Source organism: Dromiciops gliroides, chromosome 2 (genome assembly GCF_019393635.1).
Source record: "Dromiciops gliroides isolate mDroGli1 chromosome 2, mDroGli1.pri, whole genome shotgun sequence".
NCBI classification, from domain to species: domain Eukaryota; kingdom Metazoa; phylum Chordata; class Mammalia; order Microbiotheria; family Microbiotheriidae; genus Dromiciops; species Dromiciops gliroides.
Window position 1 is genome coordinate 544,591,930 of NC_057862.1, and position 27,180 is coordinate 544,619,109.

General features: G+C 38.4%; 2 protein-coding genes across 2 annotated transcripts in view; both read right to left on the reverse strand.

The window, feature by feature from the left end:
• Positions 1–16,744, reverse strand: part of MSRA (methionine sulfoxide reductase A) — a 580,905-nt gene extending 564,161 nt beyond the window's left edge. The window contains exon 1 of the mRNA XM_043987046.1: positions 16,520–16,744. Within this exon, the coding sequence (XP_043842981.1) occupies positions 16,520–16,664 (145 nt within the window). The 5' untranslated portion in view covers positions 16,665–16,744. The remainder of the gene's footprint in view (positions 1–16,519) is intronic.
• A 4,935-nt stretch (positions 16,745–21,679) lies between these two features.
• LOC122739272 (general transcription factor 3C polypeptide 6-like) lies at positions 21,680–25,506 on the reverse strand. Its single transcript, XM_043981076.1, has 3 exons — positions 25,488–25,506; positions 24,058–24,100; positions 21,680–22,295 (listed from the first exon to the last, which is right to left on the reverse strand). The coding sequence occupies exons 1-3, from the start codon at positions 25,504–25,506 to the stop codon at positions 21,680–21,682; spliced, it is 678 nt and encodes a 225-aa protein (XP_043837011.1).
• Between the last annotated feature and the right edge of the window lie 1,674 nt (positions 25,507–27,180).

Sequence of the window (27,180 nt, forward strand, 5' to 3'; positions counted from 1 at the left end):
AGAACTAAAAAAAAAAAAAAGCTGCAAATATGAAGATTGAATTTTCTTTGTAATTTACCTTTATCTCCCTGTCTCCCTGTCCTTTTCTGTATTTTTTTAAAACAGTTTTAGTACTGGAACATGACTCCACACAAATAGTCTATACTGAATGAAAACATAATATGTTGGTAAAATGCCTATGTAAACTATTCTTTTAATTGAAGTTTGGGTTAATTAAGATTGCACAGCTCTTACAATAATAGTTCACATTTACACAAGGACAGGAATAAGAACTATGGTTTCACTGACATACGGAGTTCTCGGATGAGCAAACTCCCTCTAACAATACAGGTCATCACCTTCTCTGCAACTTATGGTCTTAGAAAGTTGCCTAGAGCCCTGGGAAGTTAAGGGATTTGTCGAAGGCCACACAGTCAATACATGTCAGAGGTAGAACTTAAGCCCAAGCTTTCTGGCCCCAATGCCAGCTCTCTATCCACCATGACTTCTATCACATGGATACATGGCCTTCTGTTAAAGGCTAAAATTCTAGCTAGTCTGTCTAAAATAGCTAATGAGTGGTCACCAATAAATTATAAGGTTTAGCAAGAGTTAGATTTTTAAGCATTTAATAAGGAGAATAAGAATTTGGTAGAGAGAGAGAGAGAAAGGCCTACATTCATCTATCTATTAAAGGGAGAGCGCATTTCTAGCTCCCTTCTTCGCTGGAGTCCTCAGGAAAGAGTCCAAGTCAGAGTGCCAGGCTCCCCCTTCTTCCTCCCACAAGCAAACATCACTTCCTGACGCCAAAGAAAAAGACACATGGTCTTGCCCTCAAAGACCTTCAGCTCATGGAGGAGCTTTTCTACAGTAAATCTCCAGCAGGGTCATTCCAATCATTACACTTTTAAAGTTTACTCACAACAGTTGTTTTTTACTCACAGCAGCTCTAAAAATTACATGATACAGGTATTGACATTACAGTTTTACAGATGAGTAAACTGAAGTTCAGTTGAGTTTAAATGAATTGTCCAGGATCACCCAGTTAGTAAGCATCAGAATCAGGACTCAAACTCAAGTTTTATGAGAACAAGGCTGATGCTCTTTCCACTATATGACATCCACTACTAGAATGTCTTACTAGAATAAAGGACAAGATATTAAATAGGCATCAAATTTGACATGCTATCTGGACTTAAACAAACAGCATCCTTAAAGTTGAAATGTTACAAATGTAAATGAAGGAATCTCCCTCTCTCCCTTAACTGATGTGGTCAGCAGGGTTCAGAATGTAATCACAAACACTATAAAGTAGGTGGTAAGGAGTTTTTTCCACAACCCCACTACAATATTTGAATAAATCTCTAATCAACTTGTAAAGCTCTATAAAGGGCCTTGGCCACTAGGAAAAAAGTGATTAAGACCATCCAGGAAACATCTTGTGACTAAGAGAATCAGTGGGTCATGCCCCTTGTGCCTCTATGTAAATGACACTATCCATGTTGTGGCAGCTAGTGGACCAGTGGGAAAAAATGCCTCTATCCAGGAACAGAGGCACATACACATGCCCAGGACAGAAATACACCCATGGTAGAAAGTAGCTTCAAGGTGCGTGACCGCTCATGGAAGAAAGGAATACCACCTATCAAATCAAAAAGAAGGCAACCTTGGGAACTCAACTGAGTGCCCCTCCGACAGGATTGAAGCACTTAAGAGAAATTGTGTGAAGATTCTACAAAGAGGAAAAGGACTTCAGTAGCAGGAGTTGTAAGTAGGCCTTTGCCAAATGCATACATACATACTTTGCACACAGATGCTAGGGATATTTGTGGCAAGGTATACCACAGGTCTTTAGGGGAATGTTTATATCAACTGTTTTGACTATACCACCTTAGAAAATGACTTTTCTGAGGCAGCTAGGTGGCACAGTGGATAGAGCACTGGCCCTGGATTCAGGAGGACCTGAGTTCAAATCCAGCCTCAGACACTTGACATTTACTAGCTGTGTGACCCTGGGCAAGTCACTTAACCCTCATTGCCCCCCCCCAAAAAAAAAGACTTTTCTAAAGATAAATTAAGCCTAATGGCTAACTGTTAATGTTAAGCACACCATTGTGGGTTCATGAGCAATAGTGTTGGGAGTAGCCACCAAACAAGTTACCAGTAAACATCCTCAGGGGACTCCAACCTGTGAGGGAAAGTTGAGGGAATAACTGAGAAGAGGGTATTAAAGTTAATGTTACTTTGCAAATATCAACGTTAAGATGTTGCTATATATCACATAAGTTTTCTGGCAGCCTCCTAAGAAAAGAGTATATAGTACATTAGAGTGGAACCCTAGAGCCTCAAATTCTAGTCTTAGCTCTTTTACTAACAAGCTATGTAACTAAATTTGGGCAAGTTACTTCATGTTTCAGGGTCTTATCTACAAAATCAATGGGCTGGACTAGTTCTACTTCCCTTTCCAGCTCTATGGACCTAAGATCATTGCACAAATTGTGAAATTTTACTAATGTATTTCCAATCATGTCAATATGATGATAATGTCACCATCAGAAAGGCATGTGCTTTGAACTTTTTTTTTTTTAACCAATAGTAGGGATGAGTTTGTCCATTCACAGTCTCCCTTTATTTCTTTTGTTAGTAACAACAAAAGGAAACAAAATGCCCATCAGTGTCTAGGCATACTCTTTGAATATCCCCAAGAATAGTAAGTCATTATCCTTAAAAGGAAGATTTCATTTTGTAAAACAGCCTAAAGTCATTGAGAACCAAGTCTACCTGGGGCAGCTAGGTGGCACAGTGGATAAAGTACCAGCCCTGAATTCAGGAGGACCTGAGTTCAAATCCTATCTCAGACACTTGACACTTACTAGCTGTGTGACCCTGGGCAAGTCACTTAACCCTCATTGCCCTGCAAAAAAAAAAAAAGAAAGAAAGAAAAGAGAACCAAGTCTAGTGATTGAGAAGGTTGATCAAGCTAAGAAATATCATCAAAAATAGGGTATGCAACAAAGATCTAAAATTTATTTTTCTGAGTGTGTCATTAACTGGACCTAAAAGACAATTCCCAAAATGTGGCAAAAATGTTCTCAGCAATGGCATCATCACTGCAATAAGCAGTCTTCCAAAGTTATTACTTTAAAGACAACACTCATTTTAGTTATTGGTAAATTTGTTTAAATATTAAGTCTTTTTACTCTTCCAGACAATGCTATGATAGTCTTCTGAATCTAGAGTTTAAGAAGAGGAGATTAAGAAATTTTCATTAAACAGCTAGGAGAGATCACCCATATATCAACCCTTGACACCTTCTCCTACCTATAATCTCCCTTAGTTGTACCATATCTGGAATATTGTATTAGGGGGAACAGTAGATAGAATGTTAGGTCTAGAGTCAGGAAGTCCTGAGTTCAGATATTGCCTCAGAAACATCGTAGCTGTGTGACCCTAGCAAGCCACTTAACCTCTGCTTGCCTCTGTTTCCTCATCTATAAAACAGGAATAATAACAGTGCCTATTTCCCAAGGTTATTGTGAAGATATAATGAGACAATTTTTGCAAAGCACTTTGCAAACTTTAAAGCCCTACATAAATGCTGGCTGTTATTAGGAGAGGAATGTCTCATTGTCAGCCCTATCCTTCACAAAGACTGGGCTTTGAAGGAGGAAAGTGAAAGGGAAAAAACACTGGATTTCCTCCATATTAATAATTGGTTATTAATAATCATTTCTCTCAGGAAGGACATTGGTAGGGTAGACAGTGTTCAAAGGAGAGTCACCAGGATGGGCCTAGAGATTATGACATAGGGGGATGAGTTAAAGGAATTAAAGATAATGAATTTGCAGAAGAGAAGACTCAGGGGAGACATGATAGCGGTCCTTAAGTGTTTGGAAGGCTATCTCAAGGAAAAGACACACTCTACTTAGCTGCAGAAGGAAGAATTAAGAGCAATGGATAGAAATGGCACAAAAGCGCATTTAGTATTGGCAAAAGGAAAAAACTTCCTAGTAATAAGAGCTGTCCAGAAGTGGAGCGGGCTGGCTGCCTCTGGTTCTGCCTTGTCTGCAGTCTTCAAGTGAAGGCTAGATGGACCACTTTGCAGAAGTAGAGTTTCTTTTCCAGCTACATGTTGGCCTCAGTGGCCAATAATGTCCTTTCCAGCTCCAAAGTTCTGTGATCCCTATGCTATAAAAATTCTCCTTTGGCAGCAATATGTTCCATAAGCCAATTAGATTTCTGGAAATAACAGAAACAACAGAGAATACAGAAGACAATAATAGGCACAAGCATCTAAAGTTCTATTCTCTCTGGGGGTATGGCAATTTTCAGTGAAACCAGCCCCTTTCCACTCATGCCTATCATCAATTTCACAGAAGTGGTGGGAGGGGAAATACAAATAGTATGTCCCTTTAGGGGCTGCTACACTAATAATAACTTAAATTTATTCCACATTTTAAGACAAATGGGTTAAACTCTCAGAGATTACCTTCCCCATTTTTAAAGTACAGAAAATCAGATTTATACTATAAATTGCAGTTTTGTTAAGAGGAAGACACTTGCCTAGGAAGTGTATGAAGTGGAATTTGAAACTAGGTGTCCTGACTCTAGGGCTAGCACTCTTCATAACATACTGCCTTTCAATTTACTATTAACTTGTTGAACTCTGATTTTCTTCTAAGTTATTAAATATGTCTTTAGATATTTTTCCCCACAAAAAATCCATGGAACACATTTTAGCTTTTAACACACTAGACACATGTGACCTAATGGCTAAGCTCCCAGAATATAGGATGGCTATTACTGTTTTTCACAAACTAAAAAAAAAAAACAAAAACAAAAACCTACACATTCAAGCACACACATATATTCACCCATTCATTCAACAAATATTTAGTAGAATACACTGTGTAAGGCACTAAAAAAAGATAATAAAGACTAATTGACTGAAGATGACCCTTACCATCATAAGAAGCTTATACTTCAGTAATTGCAATAAGAGACATACATGAATTACAAATTATTTTTAATTAGAAGCAATTTTATTAATTTATAATGTGTTTTGTTTTGTGAATTACAAATTATAATGTAATAGAATAAGAAGTTTGGACTCAATGACCTCTCAGGGTCCCTTTCAACTCTAAATCTATGACCCTATTACCTGAACCCTGAAAAATAACCTATTTATGCTTAAAAGAATTGCAAAATGTTAAGTTTAGATTAGAGAAAGATCACTTTTATCTTCATGACAATATCTGATACTAATATGGGAAGCATTTTCTTCACAAAAATCCCATAAGTTAAGGTAAGAGTAGTAGAATTATTATCCCTGTTTTGTCCATGATCCTATAACTACCAAGTAGCAGAGGAAGAATTCCAATCCAGGGCTATTTATTCCAAGTCTAATGTTGTTTCTGCTCTACCACACTGCCTTGCAATAAAAAGAAGTTGGTATTTGAGCTGAATCTTGAAATACCGGTAGGAGATGGTGGTGGAGGAGGTACAATAAGAGGAAGATATACTTTCAGACTGGTTGAAAACTGGAAGGTTTAAGAAGGATCCACTTTTAAAAGGCACAATGAAACACAAAATGTATGGAGGTCAACTGGGAATTTTATGGACGTTGGATCTTGGGCTTAGTTCTGGCAATGCTTTAAACTTTAAAAAGAAAGCCAACACAAAAGTTCACTGTAATTTTTTTCAGTTGTAAGCAGATAAGATGATCAAAGAACAATGAACAACTGAGTGTTTAGTGTTGTAATCAAATACAACTTACAACAAAGCTAGCCTAACACATTTAAAGAAAGGCTAAATTACTATGTTAAGAGGAAACCAGCACCAAATGGCAAAAAAAAAAAAAAAATCTACTAGTCAGTGTGCTGAGAATTACTTCCATATCAAGAAGTTTTGTAAGTTTTCTCTCCTTGAGGTCTTACTTGTTTAATATCTATATTCAGAATTAATATTAAAATTTTTCTCTAATCCTATGTATAGTTTGAGTATTATTATCCTCACAATAACACAGTCACTAACATTTGGCCCATAGAGGTTGGGCCAAATGTAGCTAATAATTAACACATTAAAAGATCAAATTTCCAGCTTCTCATTGACTGAATTCCTCATTCCTTTGCTTCTCTTCCCACCTAAAATCTAAGGCTTCCTGTGATCCTACCAGCAATCCAGGAGATCTAGCTCAGGATCTTCCAGATCTTCACTGTACACTTAGAATAAGCCTTTTAAAATGGTATACACACACACACACACACACACACACACACACACACACAGATACATATGTAGATATATAAGATACATCTATTCATCAAAATTCATTCTACTTAATTGTGAATGATTAGTATTGACAGGAAAATTAACTTTAATATTGTTAATATCAAATGTAATATTCCCTCCTCTGTCAAAAGGCCAACCTGACAGTAAGAGAAGCCTGTCTTCCTCTAAACAGCCCTAGCAAGGTCCTTATATTCCTGTTCTTGAGACTCAATTAGGTTGGGGTGGGAGGGAAGAAGGTAGAGGGGGAGAACCATCTTGGCATCTTTTTATCCTGTGACGAGAACTAGCTTAGGCTAGCCATAGCTACTAAATGTCCTTGTCTCTTTCATTAAGATTTATGGCAAGTTAGATCATGAAGGGTAAAACAAACAGAATGAAGTTTTCTTGTTCAGAGTGCCAAGGTCGGCTGGGGCCTCATGATCAGGCCAAGCTCTTCATATGACTCGCAACCCCCTTTTTTCCTCCTGAAAATATAAAAAACTTTCCATAAGTTTTCTTGGTGGACATCTGTGTACTCAGATATATGTGTGACCCACGCTTACAACCATCTTTATCTTGATTAAAAATACCTTTTTCCTCCACTTACAAGTTTGATTTTATTTCAGGACTAACAGTATCAAAGTCTAGTTTTGTATCCATCAGAATTTTGCCTAGTTGCCATATTTACCTTTTCTGTTCATAAAGAAAGAGTAACTATGCTTAGAGGTATTTTATGTAGAGGAAGTAGGGCAGTAGAAAGCGTGATGGACCTGATATTGGAAAGACCTAGATTCAAATCCTACCTCAGACACTTATGAGCCGTGGGACTTGAACAAATTACTTAAATAAGGTCTCTGAGCAAATTCCCTCATCTTCAAAATGGGTATAAAACTAGTACCTACCTCACAGGACTCTTCTGAGAAACAATGACAAAATGTTTTTAAAGTGCTACAAATGTGTGCTGTTATGATTAGTAGACATCCCTAAGACTTGCAGTTTTTAAAAAATCCAATTCATGATACCGCCTAGTAAGGGAATGAGATGTACATGTTTGGTGGCTATACCTTTCAGCAGAGTACAGTAATGGCTACTCGTTCGTCTTTGCAGCGTAGATGGAGGATGTGCTATATCAATTTATCTCAGGACTACCCTAGAACTGGGTTGAGGATCTATCCAATTCTTTGTCCTGTTTCTATTTTCCCTAGGCTTAGTTAAACCTTAAATTCCTTGAAGGTAAGAAAATACATTTCATCTAATTTTTCTTTGTCCTTCAGAAGACACCATCATGAAGGAGTTTGCATCCTAGTTGGAGACAGAGCATATAAATATCTGCAAAGTAAAATAACAAGTTTGTTGGCTTGTTCCTTTTAGTATTCACTGGTATAGGTAGGGGATTCCTGGTTAGGAAATCCCTTCTCTCAATGCAGATAAGCAACTGTGTCTCAATTTATAATCTTAAAGAGTTGCAAGGAGAAGTAACAGAAAAATGTTTAAATAATAGTTCAAGACAATAGAAAAGATTCCCAAGGCAATACATGATCATATTGCAAACAAGTCACAAAAACAATCATTGCTACAGGAGTTCAGAGGAAGGAATTACCTCTGGCTGGAGAAATGAATAGGGTACTCATGAAATGTTTAAGGAGAAAGCAGGACATAAGCTGGGGTTTGAAGCACTGAATACGGCTGATTTGTGTACATGGCAAAAAAAGGAAGAGGGCATTCCATGAGGGTGAAGCAGAAGGAGCAAAAGTAAAGAAATAAAATAATATAAGATGTGTTCAAAAGACAATGAGAAAACCAGTTTAGATAGAATATAGGGTCTTTGCTTGGGAGGAATAAGAAATAAGGCAGGAAAGGTACACTGGTGCCTGAGTGTAGAGTGCCCAGAACACTAAGCTAAAGTCTAGTCTTAGGGGCAGGTAGGTGGCACAGTGGATAAAGCACCGACCCTGGATTCAGGAGAACCTGAGTTCAAATCCTGTCTCAAACACTTGACACTTACTAGCTGTGTGACCCTAAGCAAGTCACTTAACCCTCATTACCCTGAAAAAAAAAAAAGTCTAGTCTTTACCCTACAGTCAATGAGGAATCACCAAAGGGTTTGGGTTTTTTTAACCTTAGTATTCACGTGATTAAAGGAATATTGTAGGAAGATAATAAAGAGAATGACATGATCAAAGAGGAATGGAGGGGAAAGGAAAGACAGCATTGACATCAACTATATGTCCTAGAATCTAGAAATAAATCAAAAAGCGAAATATTCCTAAGTGGAAAACTATTTCCTACTTTGTGGGGGGTGTGTGTGTGTGTGTGTGTGTGTGTGTGTGTGTGTGTGTGTGTGTGTGTGTGTGTGTGAGAGAGAGAGAGAGAGACCCAAAATAAAAGAAATGTCAACAATATCCTTCACATAAATGTGAAAGAAATCTGTCTCCAAAGATATCCTATCTATACTAATGATGCCACTGCAAAAATGAATATTTATGAAATGTAAAATGACTCAGATTAACTTATTCCAATTCCCTCCTCTAAAATTAGATTTCAAAATCATGTCAAAATGTAGATTTTGATTACAAAAGCAATTTGGGGGGAAAATGTACATGACAAAAAACAAGAAAGTAAGATGAAACACACTTGAAATAGCTAAGAGAAAGAATAATAAAGAATGGGGAAATGGACAACTTGCTAGAGAATTGAGAACAATAAAAAAGAATAATGTTTAAAGTTGAATGATATTTTGCATAATAGGTGCTAAATGTTTGTTAAAGGTTGAACATTGCACAACTTGAATGAACATAGCAGAAAAAATCAATACAAGTACATTTATTAAGTGAAAATGCTGTACCAGGCACTGTCATAGACACTAAGGCTACAAAATACAAAGAAGGAGAAACATTCTTTCCTCACAAAGAGCTTACATTCTATCCAACAGACAAGGACATATATTGATTATAAAAAGAATAAATGTAAAGAGAATAACTATAAATAAATTCAAAGCAGTTAAGTTCAAGAAAGGACAGACAGGAGAGGAGAAGGAAGAAAAAAGACTAAAATTAAACTAAAAGTAGTATGAGAATATAAAAGCAAGAAAGTAGGTATTAAAAAGGAACCAATATAAATCTGCATTACCTTTTGACTCAGCAATACCACTACTAGGTCTGTATCCCAAAGAGATTGTAAAGAAAAGGAAAAGGACTCACATGTGCAAAAATATTTTAGCAGCTTTTTGTGGTGGCAAAGAACTGGAAATTGAGGAGGTGTCCATCAATTAGGAAATGGGTGAACAAGTTATGGTATATGCATGTAATGGCTTACTATTGTGCTATAAGAAATGATGAGCAGGATGATTTCAAAAAAACCTGGAAAGACTTATATGAACTGATGCTGAGTGAAGTAAGCAGAACCAGAACATTGGACACAGTAACAGCAACATTGTGAAATGATCAATTATGATAGACTTAGCTCTTCTCAGCAATACAATGATCCAAGACAATTCCAAAAGACTCATGATGGAAAATGTTTTCCACATCCAGAGAAAGAACTAATGGAGTATGAATACTACTTTTACTTTTTTTACTTTCTCATGCTTTTTTTTCCTTTTGTTCTGATTCTTCTTTCACAACATGACTAATGTGGAAATATGTTTGACATGACTGTACATAAATAACCTATATCAGATAGCTTGCTGTCTTGGGGAGGTGGGAGAGGAGGTAAGGAGAAAATTTTGGAACTCAAAATCTTATAAAAATGAATGTTGAAAACTAATTGGAAAAAAATAAAACACTCTTAAGTGGTGGGGGGGCGGGAGGGGGGAGGAAAGGGGGAGGCAAGAAAAAAATATAAAGTAGCCTTGAATTGATGTCACTAGAACATAAGCACCTGATTAACTGAATAGTAATATTTCCCAAATACAAAGAAAAAAACATGTAAACAAGTAAACATGGAGAATTTCCATTAGCTATAAGTTTATTTGAGAAAAAAAGGAGCAATTACATAATCTGGGATAAATGTGGGGGAGGGGGGGGAATGAAAAATAAACTCCAAGTGTTTTAAGAACATTGTAGGTCATTCTACCTTAAGCTTCTTTAACCCCTTCGTTTAACTAAATGAATATGAATTCTCCTTTTCCCTCTGTCTCGAAGTGTTCAAGCACCTCTACATAACCAAGAATGGGAACAGTGTTAAACTGCCTTCACAAAGGAGACCAAGTAAATCACTGTAACAGCAGAACAGTAAGGAGAGAAAATCAGAAAGAACCAAAAGTTCAAATTCATGCTAGGCCCCACAGATGTCCAAATGCTTTCACACAGAGCAATTCAATCCCTTTCTCACAAGATCCAGTTACTTCCTACGGACATAGTTGGATCTGGCCCATATAGGTAGCCTGAAGAGAAATGGGAGATCAATACTAAATTAGTTGGAAAGTTTGGGTTTCTTACCGAGAAGGATTGGAGAGCAGGATTTTGTTAACTGTCAGTGGTTTACCGAATGGCAGAAGTTTTCCTTCAATCGATAAACCCATAAACATATATTACACGTCTATGTGCCAGACTCATGACTGAAAAAAAGTGAAAGGCTAAAATGGAGGCTACCATTATTAACATTAAAAAATATAAGGTGGGGGGGCAGCTAGGTGGCACAGTGGATAGAGCACCAGCTCTGGATTCAGGAGTACCTGAGTTCAAATCCGGCCTCAGACACTTAACACTTACTAGCTATGTGATCCTGGGCAAGTCACTTAACCCCAACTGCCTCACAAAAAATGTGTGTGTGTGTGTGTGTGTGTGTGTGTGTGTGTGTGTGTATAAAGCACCAGCCCTGGATTCAGGAGGACCTGAGTTCAAGTCCGACCTCAGACACTTGACACTTACTAGCTGTGTGACCCTGGGCAGGTTACTTAACCCTCATTGTCCCTTAAAAAATTTATGTGTGTATATATATATATATATATATATATATATACACACAAAACAAATTAAACAGATAATTCTTGTCAATCAATCAATGGAGCATTATTCCATGCTAGGCTCTAGAGATATAAAGGTAAAACTGTCCCTACTATGGAGAAGCTTACATTCTAAAGAATAGACAATATTTTTTCTGCAGAAATATCCATAGAAATAGATATATGTATAAAGAGAGGGGCACTGTATACCCCCACACATATACATATCTATATATACACATGTAGACACACACACATAGACATGTATATCAAAAACATATATGTAAGATATGTGTGCCTGTATAGGTTATCTAAATGTAAAGGTGCAGATTGTTGGTAACATGGATCTCTGGACACTGGTAAATTCCTGTGCAAAACTGTGGTTTCTACCTTGAAAGAAGAAGAGGGGCCTTGGCCGGGTACTTGTTCCTTCCCTCAGCTAGCTCCAAGAGAGATATCAGGCTAGATTTATATCTATATCTCCCTGCTTTCGAATATTGCTGGCCCTGGAGTATGATTTTTAGGATTTCAGAAGAAAAGCTACTTCCTTGGTTCCTCTTAAAAGGAAGGGTAGAAGTAGTCCTTTAACTTAGACTCACCACTTTAACTACTTTCTACCCAACGATCACAAAAGATTATCATCCAAGCAAACAGTAAATGGAAACCAGAAAAGTTCTACATATTGGAATATATCAGAAAATACCAAAAAAATAAATAAATAAAAAAGAATGAACTCTAGCTGAGAGTGAGAGGAGATATCAGCTTCAGACCAAGAAAGAGGGCCCAATATGACCTAAGAGAGAGTCTTTGAAATCTTTAGGGAGGCAAAATGGAAAACTGGGATATTTTGAGGAGCCAACATCTACATATCTGCCATTCACAAAGTCCCTTACATAGGAAGAAAGTGTTGTGTCAGCATTCTTTCCACCAATTAGGTATCATTTCTCCCAAGCTTGACTGGAAGCCCAGTTACATATACAAAATAGATAACAAGATAAACTTGGATGGGGATAGACAATCCAAGGACGCTGGAATTCTGGCAGCAAGAAGTTAAGGTAATCACCAAGGCAAAAGGTAACCAATGTGTGTGTGTTAAAATTTATTGGGGATATTTTTTAACAGAGAGGAATGTTTGCAGTCAGTTTTCTTAGTAATAAAAGGAATATTTCCTATGGTCTTCACAACACTTTTACATTCTCATCCTACCCATCCAAATCAGAACTTTCCATATAAAATCAAGACAAGTCAGTAAACAGTACTTCCTAGATTAGAGATTCAGATGGCCTATTCCATCCTAAAAAATTTTTGTGTAAGATATTATGATACATTTTGGGAAAGAAAGTCTCTTGCTTTAATATATGGGCATATATACTACAGGCTACATGTGACCCTGGGATTTATGCCTCAAATTCCTATGTAATACTGGGGGACTTAACATAGTTGAAAGCATACTTGTATACTGTAGAGAAAAGATAAATGTCAAGTACACACAAATCAATGTGAAAGTGAGGAGGGTCCTAAATATCTTCTAGTGAGTCCTTTAATCTGTTACTTGTTGTCCTTTGTTCTCAAAGAAGACCAAAATGACAGCACTATGTTAGAGTCAAGTTACAGTGTGTCCAACTGTGGCAGATTAGCATGCTCTACCACATGTTGGGAACAAATAGTCCTTGTGATCATGTGGGGTAGATTTTCTAAATCTGCACCTCTCTCATTTCTTTTGAGCTACTTCAATTCTTCTTTGCTCATAGAGCCCACCACCTTCTCTGATGATAGCATGCTGTGCTGGGTGGTCCTGTGCCAGTGTCTCCTATGTCACACAATCAATTCCAAAGTTAAAGTCTTTTAATTATGTCAGTGTTAAAGTTTAAGTTTTGGCTTGCTTGTATGAACTTTTGGGAAGTTCATTATACTTTTAAGTAAATGGTTAGGCAGGGGAATGAGAGGTGTTTTTTCTTTACTGAGAAATCAATGGTGGGGAACTTCGAGTTAAGTGAGATATACTGACTTTATTTTGTTTTTAATACAGGCACTAGGGGCAGCTAGGTGGCACAGTGGATAGAGCACCAGCCTTGGATTCAGGAGGACCTGAGTTCAAATCCATCCTCAAACACTTAACACTTACTAGCTGTGTGACTCTGGGCAAGTCACTTAACCCCAATTGCCTCACCAAAAAAAAGAAAAAGAAAATATATATATACAAATATATATTTATATATATATATATACACATACACACACACACACACACATATATATATATATATACACACACATATACATACACACACACACACACACACACATATATATATATATATATAATACAGGCACTAGCCTGGTAAATCCACCATAGATATGTCATAGATATAGAATACTTGGCTTTTAGCATTTGACAAAACCTCCCATCGTTTGATTATAGACAAGAAAAAGAGATGTGGTTGAATGATGAATGACCAAAGAAAAGTCATTAATGGATTGTTAGCAATTTGTGGAAAGGTAAATACTGTTGAGTACCTACTGATGGCCCTGTGAAGTTCACATTTTTATCACTAACTTTCATGAGACCATCAATGGCACACCTATTAAATTTATAAGGGACCCAAAGAGAAAAATTGGCTAATGCACTAATTTATATATCCTAATAAATAATAAAATAATAAGGTAACCTTTAATAAGGAAAAATTTCATGGTAGAATATGACTAGACCTTTGCTCGTTACTAGAAAAACAGCAGGTTTGAGGTAGCAAAATTTTAAGGGGGAAGTTTTAGGCTGTATCCTAGGTGTGGGTAGAATGTTACCTCTATCCAAATGGTATAGAGACTTTGGGAATGCTAATAGACAGTTCCCCACCACCCCAAGGATACAGCTGGGCATAAAGGTTTCTTTGTTTTATGGCTAATTTAAGACCTTGCAATGATGTAACTTAAGACTGTGCTATCAGGAAAAGTCTTGGTGCTCAACTGAATCATCACTAAAACTATCAACAAGTATCCTTGCTCTATATTGTTATAAGCTAAATAAATCTATTCTGTCATAACCTTCGCTTATTCCAGGTCAATTATTTGTGCCATCCTGATACCTGAGCTTAGGACAGCTTCCCAAGAAGCCTAGTACAAATGTAAAGTCCTATATTTGAGTCCAAAACCTCAACTGCACAAGTATAGAACCAGAAAGTGTTAGTAGGTGACATTTAGTTTCTAGCCAGAAGCCAGAAAAGCTACTATGATATTAGGCTACCTTCAGAGTGGCAGATAAAGGAGTGGACAAAACTAGTTTTATCATGCATCTGAAGGCAATGAGAAAAATCACTTTATGATCATGTACTTTTGTAGTGCTTATGATAAACATTTACAGATCACTATGAAGATAATTAAAGCTTTTGCATCAACAAAAGTTGAATACCAGATCCATCAAAGTAGCTAAGAAAGTCTTCATGATAGAGGGACAATCCCACAGTATTCTGTCCAGACCAGACCACATCTGATGTAGCTTCTAAGTTCTGGGCACTACAAATTTAGGAAGGGCATTGACAAGCTGAAGCCCATCTGGAGAGGGTTGATCAAGATAGTGAAGGGGCTGAAGACTATGCCATACAAGGAATTAGGGATCTTTAGCTGTTAGAAGATGTAGGGAGGAATGGGGCTTAACGATAGCAGTCTTAAAATAGAATAGAATTACAGAAGTTCAAAGTTGAAAGTGATTTCAGAGGCTATGTAGTACAAGCTGTACCTATACAGAAATCCTGGCTATAACATTTCCCAAAATTGGTCATCCAGCTTTCGCTTGAATAGCTCTTAAGAAAAGTAACCCATTAATTGTATTTGGGGATATCTCTCTTAGTTCTAACTTGAAAAGTTATTATATGGAAGAGGGATTAGGTTTGTTCTGTTGATATTCAGAGGGCCACAAACAAGGTGCAACAGGTGGAGCAGGTGGACATTGCAATAAGGCAGATTTAGTTTCTTCACAAGGGAAAATTTCCTAATAATAGAACTGCCCACAAGTGAACTAAGCTGCCTTGGGAAGTTGTGGGTTTTCCTTCCTTAGAGGACTTCAGGCAAAGCTGGATACACACTTGTCTGAGAGGCTATAGGGAGGATTCCTGTTTCGGGTACTAATCGGACAAGATGACCTCTGAGGTCTCTTCCAACAAAGTTCTATGGGGAAAATTAAAAACAAATCAAAACAAAATCCACCCTGAGATTTTCCTCTCCATGTCTAAACAGAGCTTGAACCCAACCTGGCATATTCTTCCCAGTACAAGCTCTGAAGGAAAGTTCCAGAAACAGCAGCAGTACCTGACTTCTTGAGTATGCCAGGCAAGGAAAGAGGGAAGGAAGGAGGGAAGGAAGACCCAGGGAATGAAAGCTACTTCAAAGAAGAACCGAGGCTGAGGCTGGAAGGTAACCCACCCCACCACTCCCTTTGTACTGAAGCAGCTGTTCTGAACATTCCTGGTACAATTCCTGTGACTTCTCCTCCCAAGGCAGCAAATGTTTCACAGTCAAGGGCTTATTATGTGAGAGGCACAGTGTTTATTAGCAGAGCAAAGAGGGTCTACTGAGCCCTAAGAAGAGGACGGTGGAGAGAGAAGAGAAAAAATCAAAATGACCCTCTGGGGTCTGCCCACCTTATCTCTTCGCATCACATATAAAATGAGATAATTTAGTTCAATAAATATTTATTAAGCGCCGAGAAAAAGGCCAGTTTCTGCCCCGAAGGAACTTAAAATCTAATGGAGGCTGGGGGGTTGGGTGGGAAAGGAAGACATCAAATATGTACGCAGCAAGAAATATACTGGTTAAAAATTAGATAATTAACAGGGAAAGCACTGGAATTTTAGTTGGGGCTCAAAGTGGGATTTTAGTTGGGGCTCAAAGGAAGTCAGGAGACAGAGATTAGTAGGGAGAGCATTCCAACAATGGGGGTCTGAGAATCATCGTAAAGAACTTTGCAAATCTTAAAGTGCTATATAAGTGCTACTGTTGGTTATTGTTTTTATTATTATTACTATTATTACACGCCTAAAAGGCTTTAGAGTCCTAGAAGGAAAAGAAATAGAAGGAAACAGAAAAGAAAAAACCTCCTGAAACAGCACTAGGCCTTGAACACAAAGCTGAACCCCCCCCCCAACTTTCTCTCATTTCTCCACTTCCCGCCCCCATCGCCGTGGTCGTTCCCTTCTGCGCTTGCGCTGTACCCCACGTTACGTGCCCAGGATGAAGCTGGGCGCCGCTTCTTCCTCCAGGAGTCGACCACACAGAGGTGAAGCAGCAGCGCGCTTGCGCGGCAGTACGCGCGTCACTTTCATAGCCCCCTACCTGCTACTTTGAGCGGCTCGCTACGGCCTGGTAAAGCATCTTCGCGCCTGATGATTTTTGAGACGACGTCTCCCATCATTCCAGGGGTGAAGCGCGACCAGAAATCGTGAAGCAGTCTCCGAGAGTTTGCGATCCGAGTCAGCATAGACAGGGTCGGGGGTCGAGGGTCGAGAGTCGAGAGTCTAGGGGTGGGCGGGGCGAGCGGGGCGGGCGGGACTGGGGAAGGGGCGGTGTGGAGTCCTGGGCAGGCGCGAGACTGGGCGCGTGCGGCCCTGGTTGGCTACTCTGCTGTCCAAGGGAAAGGAGGGATCGCTTTTCCTCCCGAGTGGAGTTGCATAAACCCGTTAGCAAGAGTGGCTTGCAGAATCCTCTGAGGGGAGGAGCTGATGCTGCTCCCAAGGTTTTTGTCTTTGGATAGGGTTTTGGGGGCGTGTTTATGATCCCCAGGCCTCAAACAGTACTTAGGGACAGAAGGTACCGATATTTAGACAGAATAGTTGACCGCATCTGCCTTGCTCTAGGGGAGAGGGTGCTTGGATTGGTTATAAGGAACCTGGGTTCATATTCTAGCAGATTAGCTCACTGATGAGAAAATTATGATTTCTCCATTTCCCAGAGGAAACCGAGATTCATCGCACCCCCACCTCCACTCCTTAAGGCCTGAGCCCAGCTCTGAAAAGCTGGATTCTTTGATACAAGTCAGCTATTATGTATTAAGTGCCTAGTGCTGCTGCTAGGTATCTAAAGAAAGGGGGAGAAAGTGGTGCAGTAGAAAGAATGCTACTTTGGAGTCAGAGAACGTAGGTTTAAATCCAGTTCTGACATTTATTGTCTCTGGTTCCCCGGGCAACTCTCAACTTTTCTGGCCTCAGTTTCTTATTGTGTAAAACGAGGCGCTTGGGACTAAAGACATCTAAGGCCCCTTCCACATCTGTGATTTTTTTCTAAACATTTCACTGACATCCTACTGTGACTTCTGGGTAATAACCCTTTCTGGAGCTCCGTTACCACATCTGTAAAATGAGGCTAATATTACTTAACACTACCTACCACACCGGATTATGAGGAAAGACTCGCATTGCTAAAGAAACAGGAACCATTATTTTACCCAATACCTTCTTATAACACTGGTGCTAGGGGTGTGTGTGTGTGTGTGTGTGTGTGTGTGTGTGTGTGTGTCTGTATGTCTGTCTGTCCGTCCGTCTGTCCCAGGCACTTGAACTAGTTGATGTGAGTAGAATACATAGAAGAAAATGTAAAAATCCCTGCCCTCTTTAAGTTAATATTCAGGTGGAGACAATCTAGAATTGACCAGCAATTCACTAATGATGATGAGTGACTTAAAGTTTGCAAAACACTTTAAATGCATTCTCTCATTTACGCTTTACATTGTGGAAGCACTAAAATGCTTTTTATTTTAACTAAAAATATTGAAATAAAGCTTTCTACAGCCTAAATCCCTTTCCTGACTTTCCTTTTTGGAAGAGGAGTTAGGTCAAAAGCAAAAGGGCTTTCTTAGGGAAATAGTTAAGGGTAAGAACCAAACTTTGTATAGTCTTGTCTTGTTAAGCTTATTGCCTTCTCCCTGATGCGACCTGTGAGCTACCCAAGGGAACTACCCCTGTTTTTTCCCCATTCAGAAAGAGTTATGATATTTTTAATATGTAAAATGAGTGATCAGTGAAAGGGCAGAGTAGTTCAAGATCATGACTGTAGCTCTGGAATGTTATACCAAAACGGTATTTTATTTTATTTTTTAAAGTAATAAACATTTTTATTTATGGTTTTGGGTTCCCTCCCTCCTCTGTCCTCTGCCTGAGTCTGTAAGCAATCAGATGTAAAACATTACCATATTAGTCATTTTGTATAAGAAAACTTGAATAAAAGAAAAAAATGAAAGTGAAAAATAGCATGCTTCAGTCTGTGTTCCATCAATATCACTTCTTTCTTTGGAGGTGGATAGTATGTTTCATCAATAGTCCTTTAGAATTGTCTTAGATCATTGTATTGTTGAGAAGTTAAGTCATTCACAGTTCTTCATCAAACAATATTGCTATCTCTGTACATGGTGTTCTCTTGGTTCTGCTCACTTCACTATACATTATTTCATTCAAGTCTTTCCAGGCCTTTCTGAAGTCATCCTGCTTGTCATTTCTTATAGCACAATAATATTCCATCACTCATATACCACAGCTTGTTTGGCCATTCCCTGATTGATAGGCATTCCTTTGATTTCTATTTCTTAGCCACCGCAAAAAGAGCTGCTATAAATATTTTTGTGCAAATAGGTCTCAATCATAGAAAAGGGAGGGGCAGCTAGGTGGCACAGTGGATAGAGCACCGGCCCTGGAGTCAGTAGTACCTGAGTTCAAATCCGGCCTCAGACACTTAACACTTACTAGCTGTGTGACCCTGGGCAAGTCACTTAACCCCAACTGCCTTACTGGGAAAAAAAAAAAGTCATAGAAAAGGGAAAAGGACCTATGTGTACAAAAATATAATAGCAGCTCTCTTTGTGGTGGCAAAGAATTGGAAATTGAAGAAATGCCCATCCATTAGAGAATGGCTAAACAAGTTGTGGTATATGAATATAATAGAATATTATTGTGCTGTAAGAAATGAGCAGGTAGATTTCAGAAAAACCTGGAAAGATTTAAGTGCACTAATGCTGAATGAAGTGAGCAAAACCAGGAGAACATTGTACACAGTAACAGCAACATTGTGTGATGATCAACTATAATAGACTTGGCTCTTCTCAGCAGTGCAGTGATCCAAGACAGTTCCAAAGGACTTATGATGGAAAATGTTCTCCACATCCAGAAAAAAGAACTATGGATTCTGAATGCAGATTGAACGATACTGTTTCTAGTGTTTGGTTGTTGGTTGGTTTTTTTCTTTTTTGAGGCTTTCCCTTGTGTTCTGATTCTTCTTTCATAAAATGACTAATGCAGAAATATGTTTAATGTGATTGCACATATATAATCTATATCAGATTGTTTTCTGTCTTGGGGAGGGAAGAGAGGGAGGAAGAAAAATTTGGAACTAAAAATCTTATGAAAACAAATGTTGAAAACTATCTTTATGTGTAACTGGGAAATAATAAAATACTTTTATGATTAAAAAAAAACAAATAGGTCTCAAAACTCTATTTTAACGTAACATTTAACTTGTTCCAGATTCCTATAACTGTTACCTCAATTAGTCTTGGATTATAGTTGTCTGAGGGCATGATTGGAGGATTGTGCCAATTTAGATGTCTTTAAGATAGAAAATGCTTGGATTTAGAATGTTAATGAAATTGCTTCTACCAAACCTGTCTAAAATACACAGCATAGCATTAACATTTTTTCTTTGACAACACCACTATGAAGTAGGTATTATCCCCATTTTACAGATGAGGAACTGGGCCCAAGAGGTAAGTGGCTTGCCAAGAGACAAGACTTAGATTCCTGTCTTCCTGAATCCAAGCCCAGCACTCTAACCACTCTGTATCCCCTTGTGTACTCAGAATTGCCATTAGGATTTTAGGAATTCTGCTTTAGGAGCATTAATATTTACCCTCACCAATTAATCATAAACTAATGGCTTAACAATTACCTAAAATAAAAACAGAGAGCAACTATCCAGTGACTTGGAACCACTGCATCTTTGCCTCTCGACTGTTGCAAAAGGTAGAGAACCCAACTTTGCACTGGGAAGGCACTTTATAAATTAGTTATTAGCAGGAAAGTAACAGCAGAGTTCATCCGACTAATCCAGGCATACTTAATAGCATTTTGTGGTGATATTGGAACTTCATTTTATTATTACAAATAAACACAGTCTTCTTGCCTTTGTCTCACTAATAAAGCTTTTATAGATGGAGCCAAATAAATGACTTCAAGGTCCCAGAAGAAAGTTTTTGGCTTAATTCAAATGTGGAGGCACATTGTCTATAGTAGTATTCATTGTCAAAAAGAAATTAGATGGTCTTGGGGCAGCTAGGTGGCGCAGTGGATTCAGGAGGACCTGAGTTCAAATCCGGCCTCAGACACTTAACACTTACTAGCTGTGTGACCCTGGGCAAGTTATTTAACCCCAAATGCCTCACCTAAATAAATAAATAAAATAGATTAGTCTTGGCCTTGACTGTATCCTAGGGCAGGGCTTTTTAACCTTTTTTCACTTGCAACCCCTTTTTGCCTAAGAAATGGGTTTTTCATATATATATATATATATGTGTCTGTGTGTGTGTATATATATATATAATGTTTGATCTGTATTATATGCATATAATACAGATCAAACATTATTTTTATGACCCCCACATTCAGTTTATTTTTTTTAATTCATGTTTTTCATTTATTACTCCACTTTCATGTAAACAGACTACATTATCACCTCATTTATCTGACTCTTGCTTATCTGGAATGGCTTGTTATACAACCTTACAAAATGATCCTCTATAGTTCCTCATGCTATAGGAATAAGGTATGTAAACCCAATGTTATAGAATCAGAAGTCTGTAATAATTCTGAAAATTAAGTTTCTTTCCAAGATAGAGCAGAATCATGGTACAGAGAAGAGAGCCTTGGGAGCCAGGAAATCCCTGGTTCCTCCCTGACATACTAGCTGTATGACTCCTGGGCAAATCACTTAACCTCTGAAGGCCCCTCACAACTCTTCAAAATTAAGTTGGGGAAGGGAGAAGAGGTAAAGGATGGGGACTGCATTAATAATATGGCAGGGATTTCCATACTTGAAAAAAGTCCAATCATTGGTGCAGAATAAAATGCCTTGATTCATTAGCAGGACCAAACAATGCTCTTTAGTAACGACTAGAATTTCCTGATTATCCTCTTAGAGGAAAGGCTTGAATACATAGCTATGTTTTATTCAGGATCCCTCTAGTCAAGCTCCCAGAAGTCCTTTAAGTCTCCTGAAAAGAGTGCCCTTACATGCAATACCCACTTCAGCCAAAATCTCTAATTTAGAGAATCTGAAGGAGAGGAATAAAAAACAAAAATTTTTTTAAAGAATTACCTGGTTATTGCTTGGTCCTGACTTATCCAAAGATATGCATCTATACTACGTGTATGGCTAATAATCATGGAATCCATGAATAAATGAAAGCTCAATTCTCTCCAGTTATGCTCATGCATAAAACCTATAAGAATGATGTTACCTAGGAGTGGCTTCTAAGGCAGGCTCCTGAGTTTCCATAGAAGTAGAATCTTCTGTCTCAGAAGAAGGGCTATCAAGAAGAGGACCAGCATATTCCATTTCCAAGTGGTCTGCTTTTTCCAGTTCACTGCCCATGCCAGTGTTCTCTTTGGCTTGGATCTCCTGCTCTTCCACTTCCAAAGTTTTGTCTGGGGCTTGAGCTGCAACTTCCTCATCTTCCTTCTGATGTGCACAGCTACAAATCATGATGGGTCTATATGAAAAGTCATTGTCCTTGATCTGCAGCCATTCTACACCACCTATGTTTTCTTCTCCCTCCTTCTCAGTCAGAAGTATTCTCATCATACTCAGCTTCTTCATTGTGTGGCACTTATATTTCAGCTCTGTTTTATAGTTAACATATGCATCGACCTGATCTGTATTTTCTTCAAACACAACACAGGTCCCAAGAGTACCTTCATATTCCCCAGCAAAGACATAGCTGTCCACTTGAAGAATAGGTCTCTCTGTGTCAATGCCCAAAATCTTGCATTTGTTTCCCCATCTTGTTAAAAACTCTAAATCTATAATTCCTGATAATTCCACCATAACCAATTGCTCCTCCTCTTCCTCACATGCCAGAGCCCACTCACACAGGGCAGCAGTCACCATAGTCCACAGACCTAGGACTCCCACATTCAGTTTAAGAAGCCACCTCTTGTGTTTTAATATAGTCTGAAATATGACAAGTGTCAAGTAGAATAGCCCCACGAGTATCTTTGAGCAAATAATTATAGTTTAGCAAGAATTAGTAAAGTTGACTGCCTTTTTTTTTTACCACTAGTGTTTTTCCTGACCAGTGAGAACATCAGAGTTTAGTAGTATTTTTTTTCCACTTCATAATTATAGGGTAAGTTCCAAAGCTCTAGTTCCAACTCTCCCCCCACACCCCGTATCCACTTGTTCCTCCTCCCCCCAACCTTGGAAGTAGCTTGCAATGGTTCTTAAAGGTCTGAGAAGGCCAAATCACTAGGCAATTGAAGCATTGAGGCAACTATCCATATAAGCAAATTTGTTTTTAATGGAGATGATAATAATAATACTTATCCCTCATAGGGTTGTCATGAAGATCAAATGAAATAATATATGTAAAATACTATCCAAACCTTAAAAAAAAAAAAGAATGCTTCAAAGTCTCCTATGCTATTCCACTAAAGGTCCTTTACCCAGTCTTACAATGTAAGTTATCCTTGGTTTTAAGCCATTATCTTTTGCCCTTTAGAATATCATATGCCATGATTTTTTCTTTTTTAAAGGTGTAGCTTCCAAGTCTTGTGTGATCTTGACTGTGGTTCCTTGGTTTTGAGCTTTGGCTATTTGTGGTCTTTTTTCTTTGATCTGGGTGCTCAGAATCTTGGCTATGATGTTCTTGGGAGTATTTTTCCTCTGATGCTTACTCCATGAGTGAACTTGAGAAAGTCAGTTTACATCCCTGGGCCTTAGGAGGGCACATTTTAGGATCATCCTCTCATTCATCTTCAGTCTTTTGCTATTGATAATGCATCTGCCTCCAAACCTGCTCAGGTTTCCCCAATTGCTTTTGTGGACTTGGTTTAGTTGTTCTGCAGAACTCAAGGAAAATAACCTATATCCAGTTTTGGTTCCAGTTGCTAGGCATGTGCTTTCCTGTTTAAAGGAGAAGCAGCTGAACCCAGCTTCAGCCTCTGCCCCACCCGAGGTGGCTTTGACCGCCTCAGCCTCCAAGGGGGGCAGGGGAGAGCTGCTAAGCCTGACAAGTGAGGGCCGGTAGAGAGCAGCCACCTGGTAAAGCTTCTTGGAGGCAGTGGCTCCTCCCAGTCAAGCCAATTTTTTTAAACTTTTATTTTATTCATTGTTGATGAAGGATTGGTCATCTGGTTTTCTTGATTTGTTTTTTCTATTTTTTGATAGTTGATTACATGAAGTTAAATAAATGTATTTTAATTAGGAAAACCTAACTCTGATTCTATAAAAGAAGAAATGTTGATCACGTAATACAGCTTGAATACTGATTTAAGGAAACTATACATTTATACATGCTAACAAGTTCTTGTAAGTACACAGACAGTTTTTTTTTGTTGTTGTTGTTGTTTGTTTTTTAGTGAGGCAATTGGGGTTAAGTGACTTGCCCAGGGTCACACAGCTAGTGAGTGTTAAGTGTCTGAGGCCGGATTTGAACTCAGGTACTCCTGACTCCAGGGCCGGTGCTCTATCCACTGTGCCATCTAGCTGCCCCACACAGACAGTTTTTAACAATAGAAGTAAGCAAGTCTCAGAATTGACTGTATGAGGCAATAGTAGAAGTAGTGATATCTCACCTGAGGCAGATGACTCAATATCTCAGCCAGGCTTTGATTTCTTCTTCCCCTTCTTTTCCTGGTATCTCTAGTTGGTAGGTACCTTAAAGATCATCTCATGAGTCCCACTTTTTACAGATAAGGAAACTGAGTCCTAGAGAAGGGAAGTATCCCAAAGTCATACAGTTTTTCAGTCAGTAGAGGAATTCATAGTCAGATCTTTACCCTGCAGGCCTTGTCATTGTGATTTCTTTTTAGTTTTGAGTGAGCAAGTGATAGACAACTCTAATACTCAGTTAGCTATATCCAGCCCTAGGCTCTCTCCTGAGATCCACTCTAACATCTCCAACTGCCTGTTAGATGTTTCAAACTGGAGATGTCTTGAGGATGTCTAAAACTAGCACGTACACAATTAAACTCATATTTTTCCCCAAAATCCCCATCCTCCAAATTTCCCTATTTCTATTGAGAGCATTATCCTTTCAGTCACCTCAATTTTTGGTCTTGGTATTGGCCTTGACTCCTTACTCTCCCCCCCACATATCCAGTCAGTTCCATCCCCACAATGTCCCTTGAGTTTGCCTCATCTTTACTCAAATAGCTACCTTTCTAGTTTGGGCCTCTGTCACCTGTTGCATGGATGATTACAATAACCTCCTAATTGGCCTCTCTACCTGAGTATCCCCTAATAATGAATCCAGCAAAGTTGCCAAATCAATTTTCATAAAGTCCTAACAGTGGTTCCCTATCAACTCTAGGAATAAATAAAAAATCCTCTATCTGGCTTTTAAAATGATTTGCAATCTGGCTGCTTTCTGCCTTCCCAGAGCTCTTATACTGTATTCCCCTCCACACATTCTGATCTGATAGCACTGGCTTCCCCAGCTCTGAGCCTTTTTACTGACCCCCCATGCCTAGAACACTTCTCTCCTCAACTCTGCCTTCTGGCCTCCTTCAGAACTTAGTTCGACTTTCAAAACTTAACTGGAAAATGTTTTAATTCTCACAACAGCCTTATGAAGTAGGCAGGGAACATAGATTTTTAGATGTAGCTAAGAGATGTTAATTGATTTGTCCAATGTTAGAAGGCTAAACTGAAATCCAGGGCTTCTAAAGAGGATAGTTATCTAGGCCAGTGATAGGCCACAGTGGATAGAGTACCTGTCCTGGAGTCAGGAGAAGATGAGTTCAAATCCAGTCTCAGATACTAAGTGGTTCTGTAACCCTGGGAGAGGCCTTGATTGCTTCAATTTCCCCATTTGTTAAGTGAGGAAAATAATAGCCCCAACCCCCTAGGGTTGTTATAAGGATCAAATTAAATAATAACTGTAAAGCACTTATCACAGTACCTACTACATAGTAGGCACTACATAAATATTAGCTATTATTAGAAGAGTAGTATTTGACATCTTCCTGGAAAAACATCTTAGTCCAGTGAGTTGGGAGGTGGAAAAAAATCTAGATCAAGAATTCCCTTACCTACCTTCTACCTGTTGCCTGCAACACCATAGCCTCTTTAGAACCCTTGTATCTAAGGATAAATGCCTCCCCTGCTCACACCCATCCATCCATAATTACATATTGAACCAGAAACTGAACTATCTAAAAGTCAATCTATGTGTGGCAATCAATGTTAAATCGAAAGGGAAATGTATGCACAAATTAGAAGCCTCAGTTAATTTAAGGTTTGGATTTTTTTTTTACACCTAAATTTTATAATCATGAGTTAAAAATACTGTTTTTGGTCTTCATATTTGATTTTGGTAGCTTAGTAATTTTTCATGATTGTATAATTTTTTTAAACCATTCTCCAATTTTTGAACACATGAGTTGGTTCCAGTTTTTTTCTGCTAATATATATATATATATATATATATATATATATATATATATATATATATATATATATATATATATATTAATGATAAGGGTTTCCCCCCCTTTTAATAACTTCCTTCGGGCATAGTCATAGTAATGGGATCAATAGGGTCAAAAGATAAGATAAGTAAAATTCTATAGCTCTTTTTTCTTCTTTTTTTGCCATATTGCTTCCTTAAAAGGTTATACCCATTTATAGCTATACCAGCTATGTAATAGCTTGCCTATTTCTCCACAACCCCACCAACTCTTATTTTAGTAATCATTGCCATTTTAATGGCTATAAGATGGTATCACATACGGTTTTTTGTTTTGTTTTGTTTTGTTTTGTTTTGATGAGGCAATTGGGGTTAAGTGACTTGCCCAGGGTCACACAGCTAGTAAGTGTCAAGTGTCTGAGGCCGAATTTGAACTCGGGTCCTCCTAAATCCAGGGATGGTCTTTTATCCACTGTGCCACCTAGTTGCCCCTTGTTTTATTTTTAATAAAGGTTAAATAGCCTATTTCAACCAAGTCAACTTATGCTACGATATTCAGGAAGCTAGGTAGTGAAGTGGATAGAGTGCCCACCTTGGAGTCAGGAAGACCTGAGTTCATATGTGGCCTCAGACACTTAGCTATGTAACGCTGGACAAGGCATTTAACCCTGTTTGTCTTAGTTCCTCATCTGTTTAAAAAAAAAAAAAATCCAGAGAAGAAAATGGCAAACCATGCCAGTATCTTTGCCAAAAGAAAAAAAAAAAAGGCCCAAATGGGGTCACAGAGAATGGAACACCACTGAAACAACTCAACAGCAACAATTATTTTCATCTTTTTGGGGGGCAGCTAGGTGGCACAGTGGATCGAGCACTAGCCCTGAAGTTGGGAGGATCTGAGTTCAAATCTCATCTCAGACACTTACTAGCTGTGTGATCCTGGGCAAGCCATTTAACTCCAGTTGCCTTAAACATCCAGGGAAATCTCCAGTCGCCCTGATATATATCTTGCCACTGGACCCAGATGGCTCTAGAGTGAGGTTGGTGGCTTTGCACAGCCCTCCCTCACTTAAATCCAATTCACTGTAAGTCATGACATGACCCTGATGTGTCATGGTCCTCTTTGAGAAAGGATAAAAAGAGTTGAGTTTGAGAAGTTTGAGAAGAAAAAAAAGAGTTTCCTATTCATGGATAGTTCAGATGAAAACAGAATTCTTACTACCTTAAGAAGAAATTATAGCTATAAAAAGCAAATTAACATTTCTGTAGGCTCTGCTAAATGATGTGCTTAAGGGAGTTTCACCAATCCAATTGTATAACTTTCTTCAAA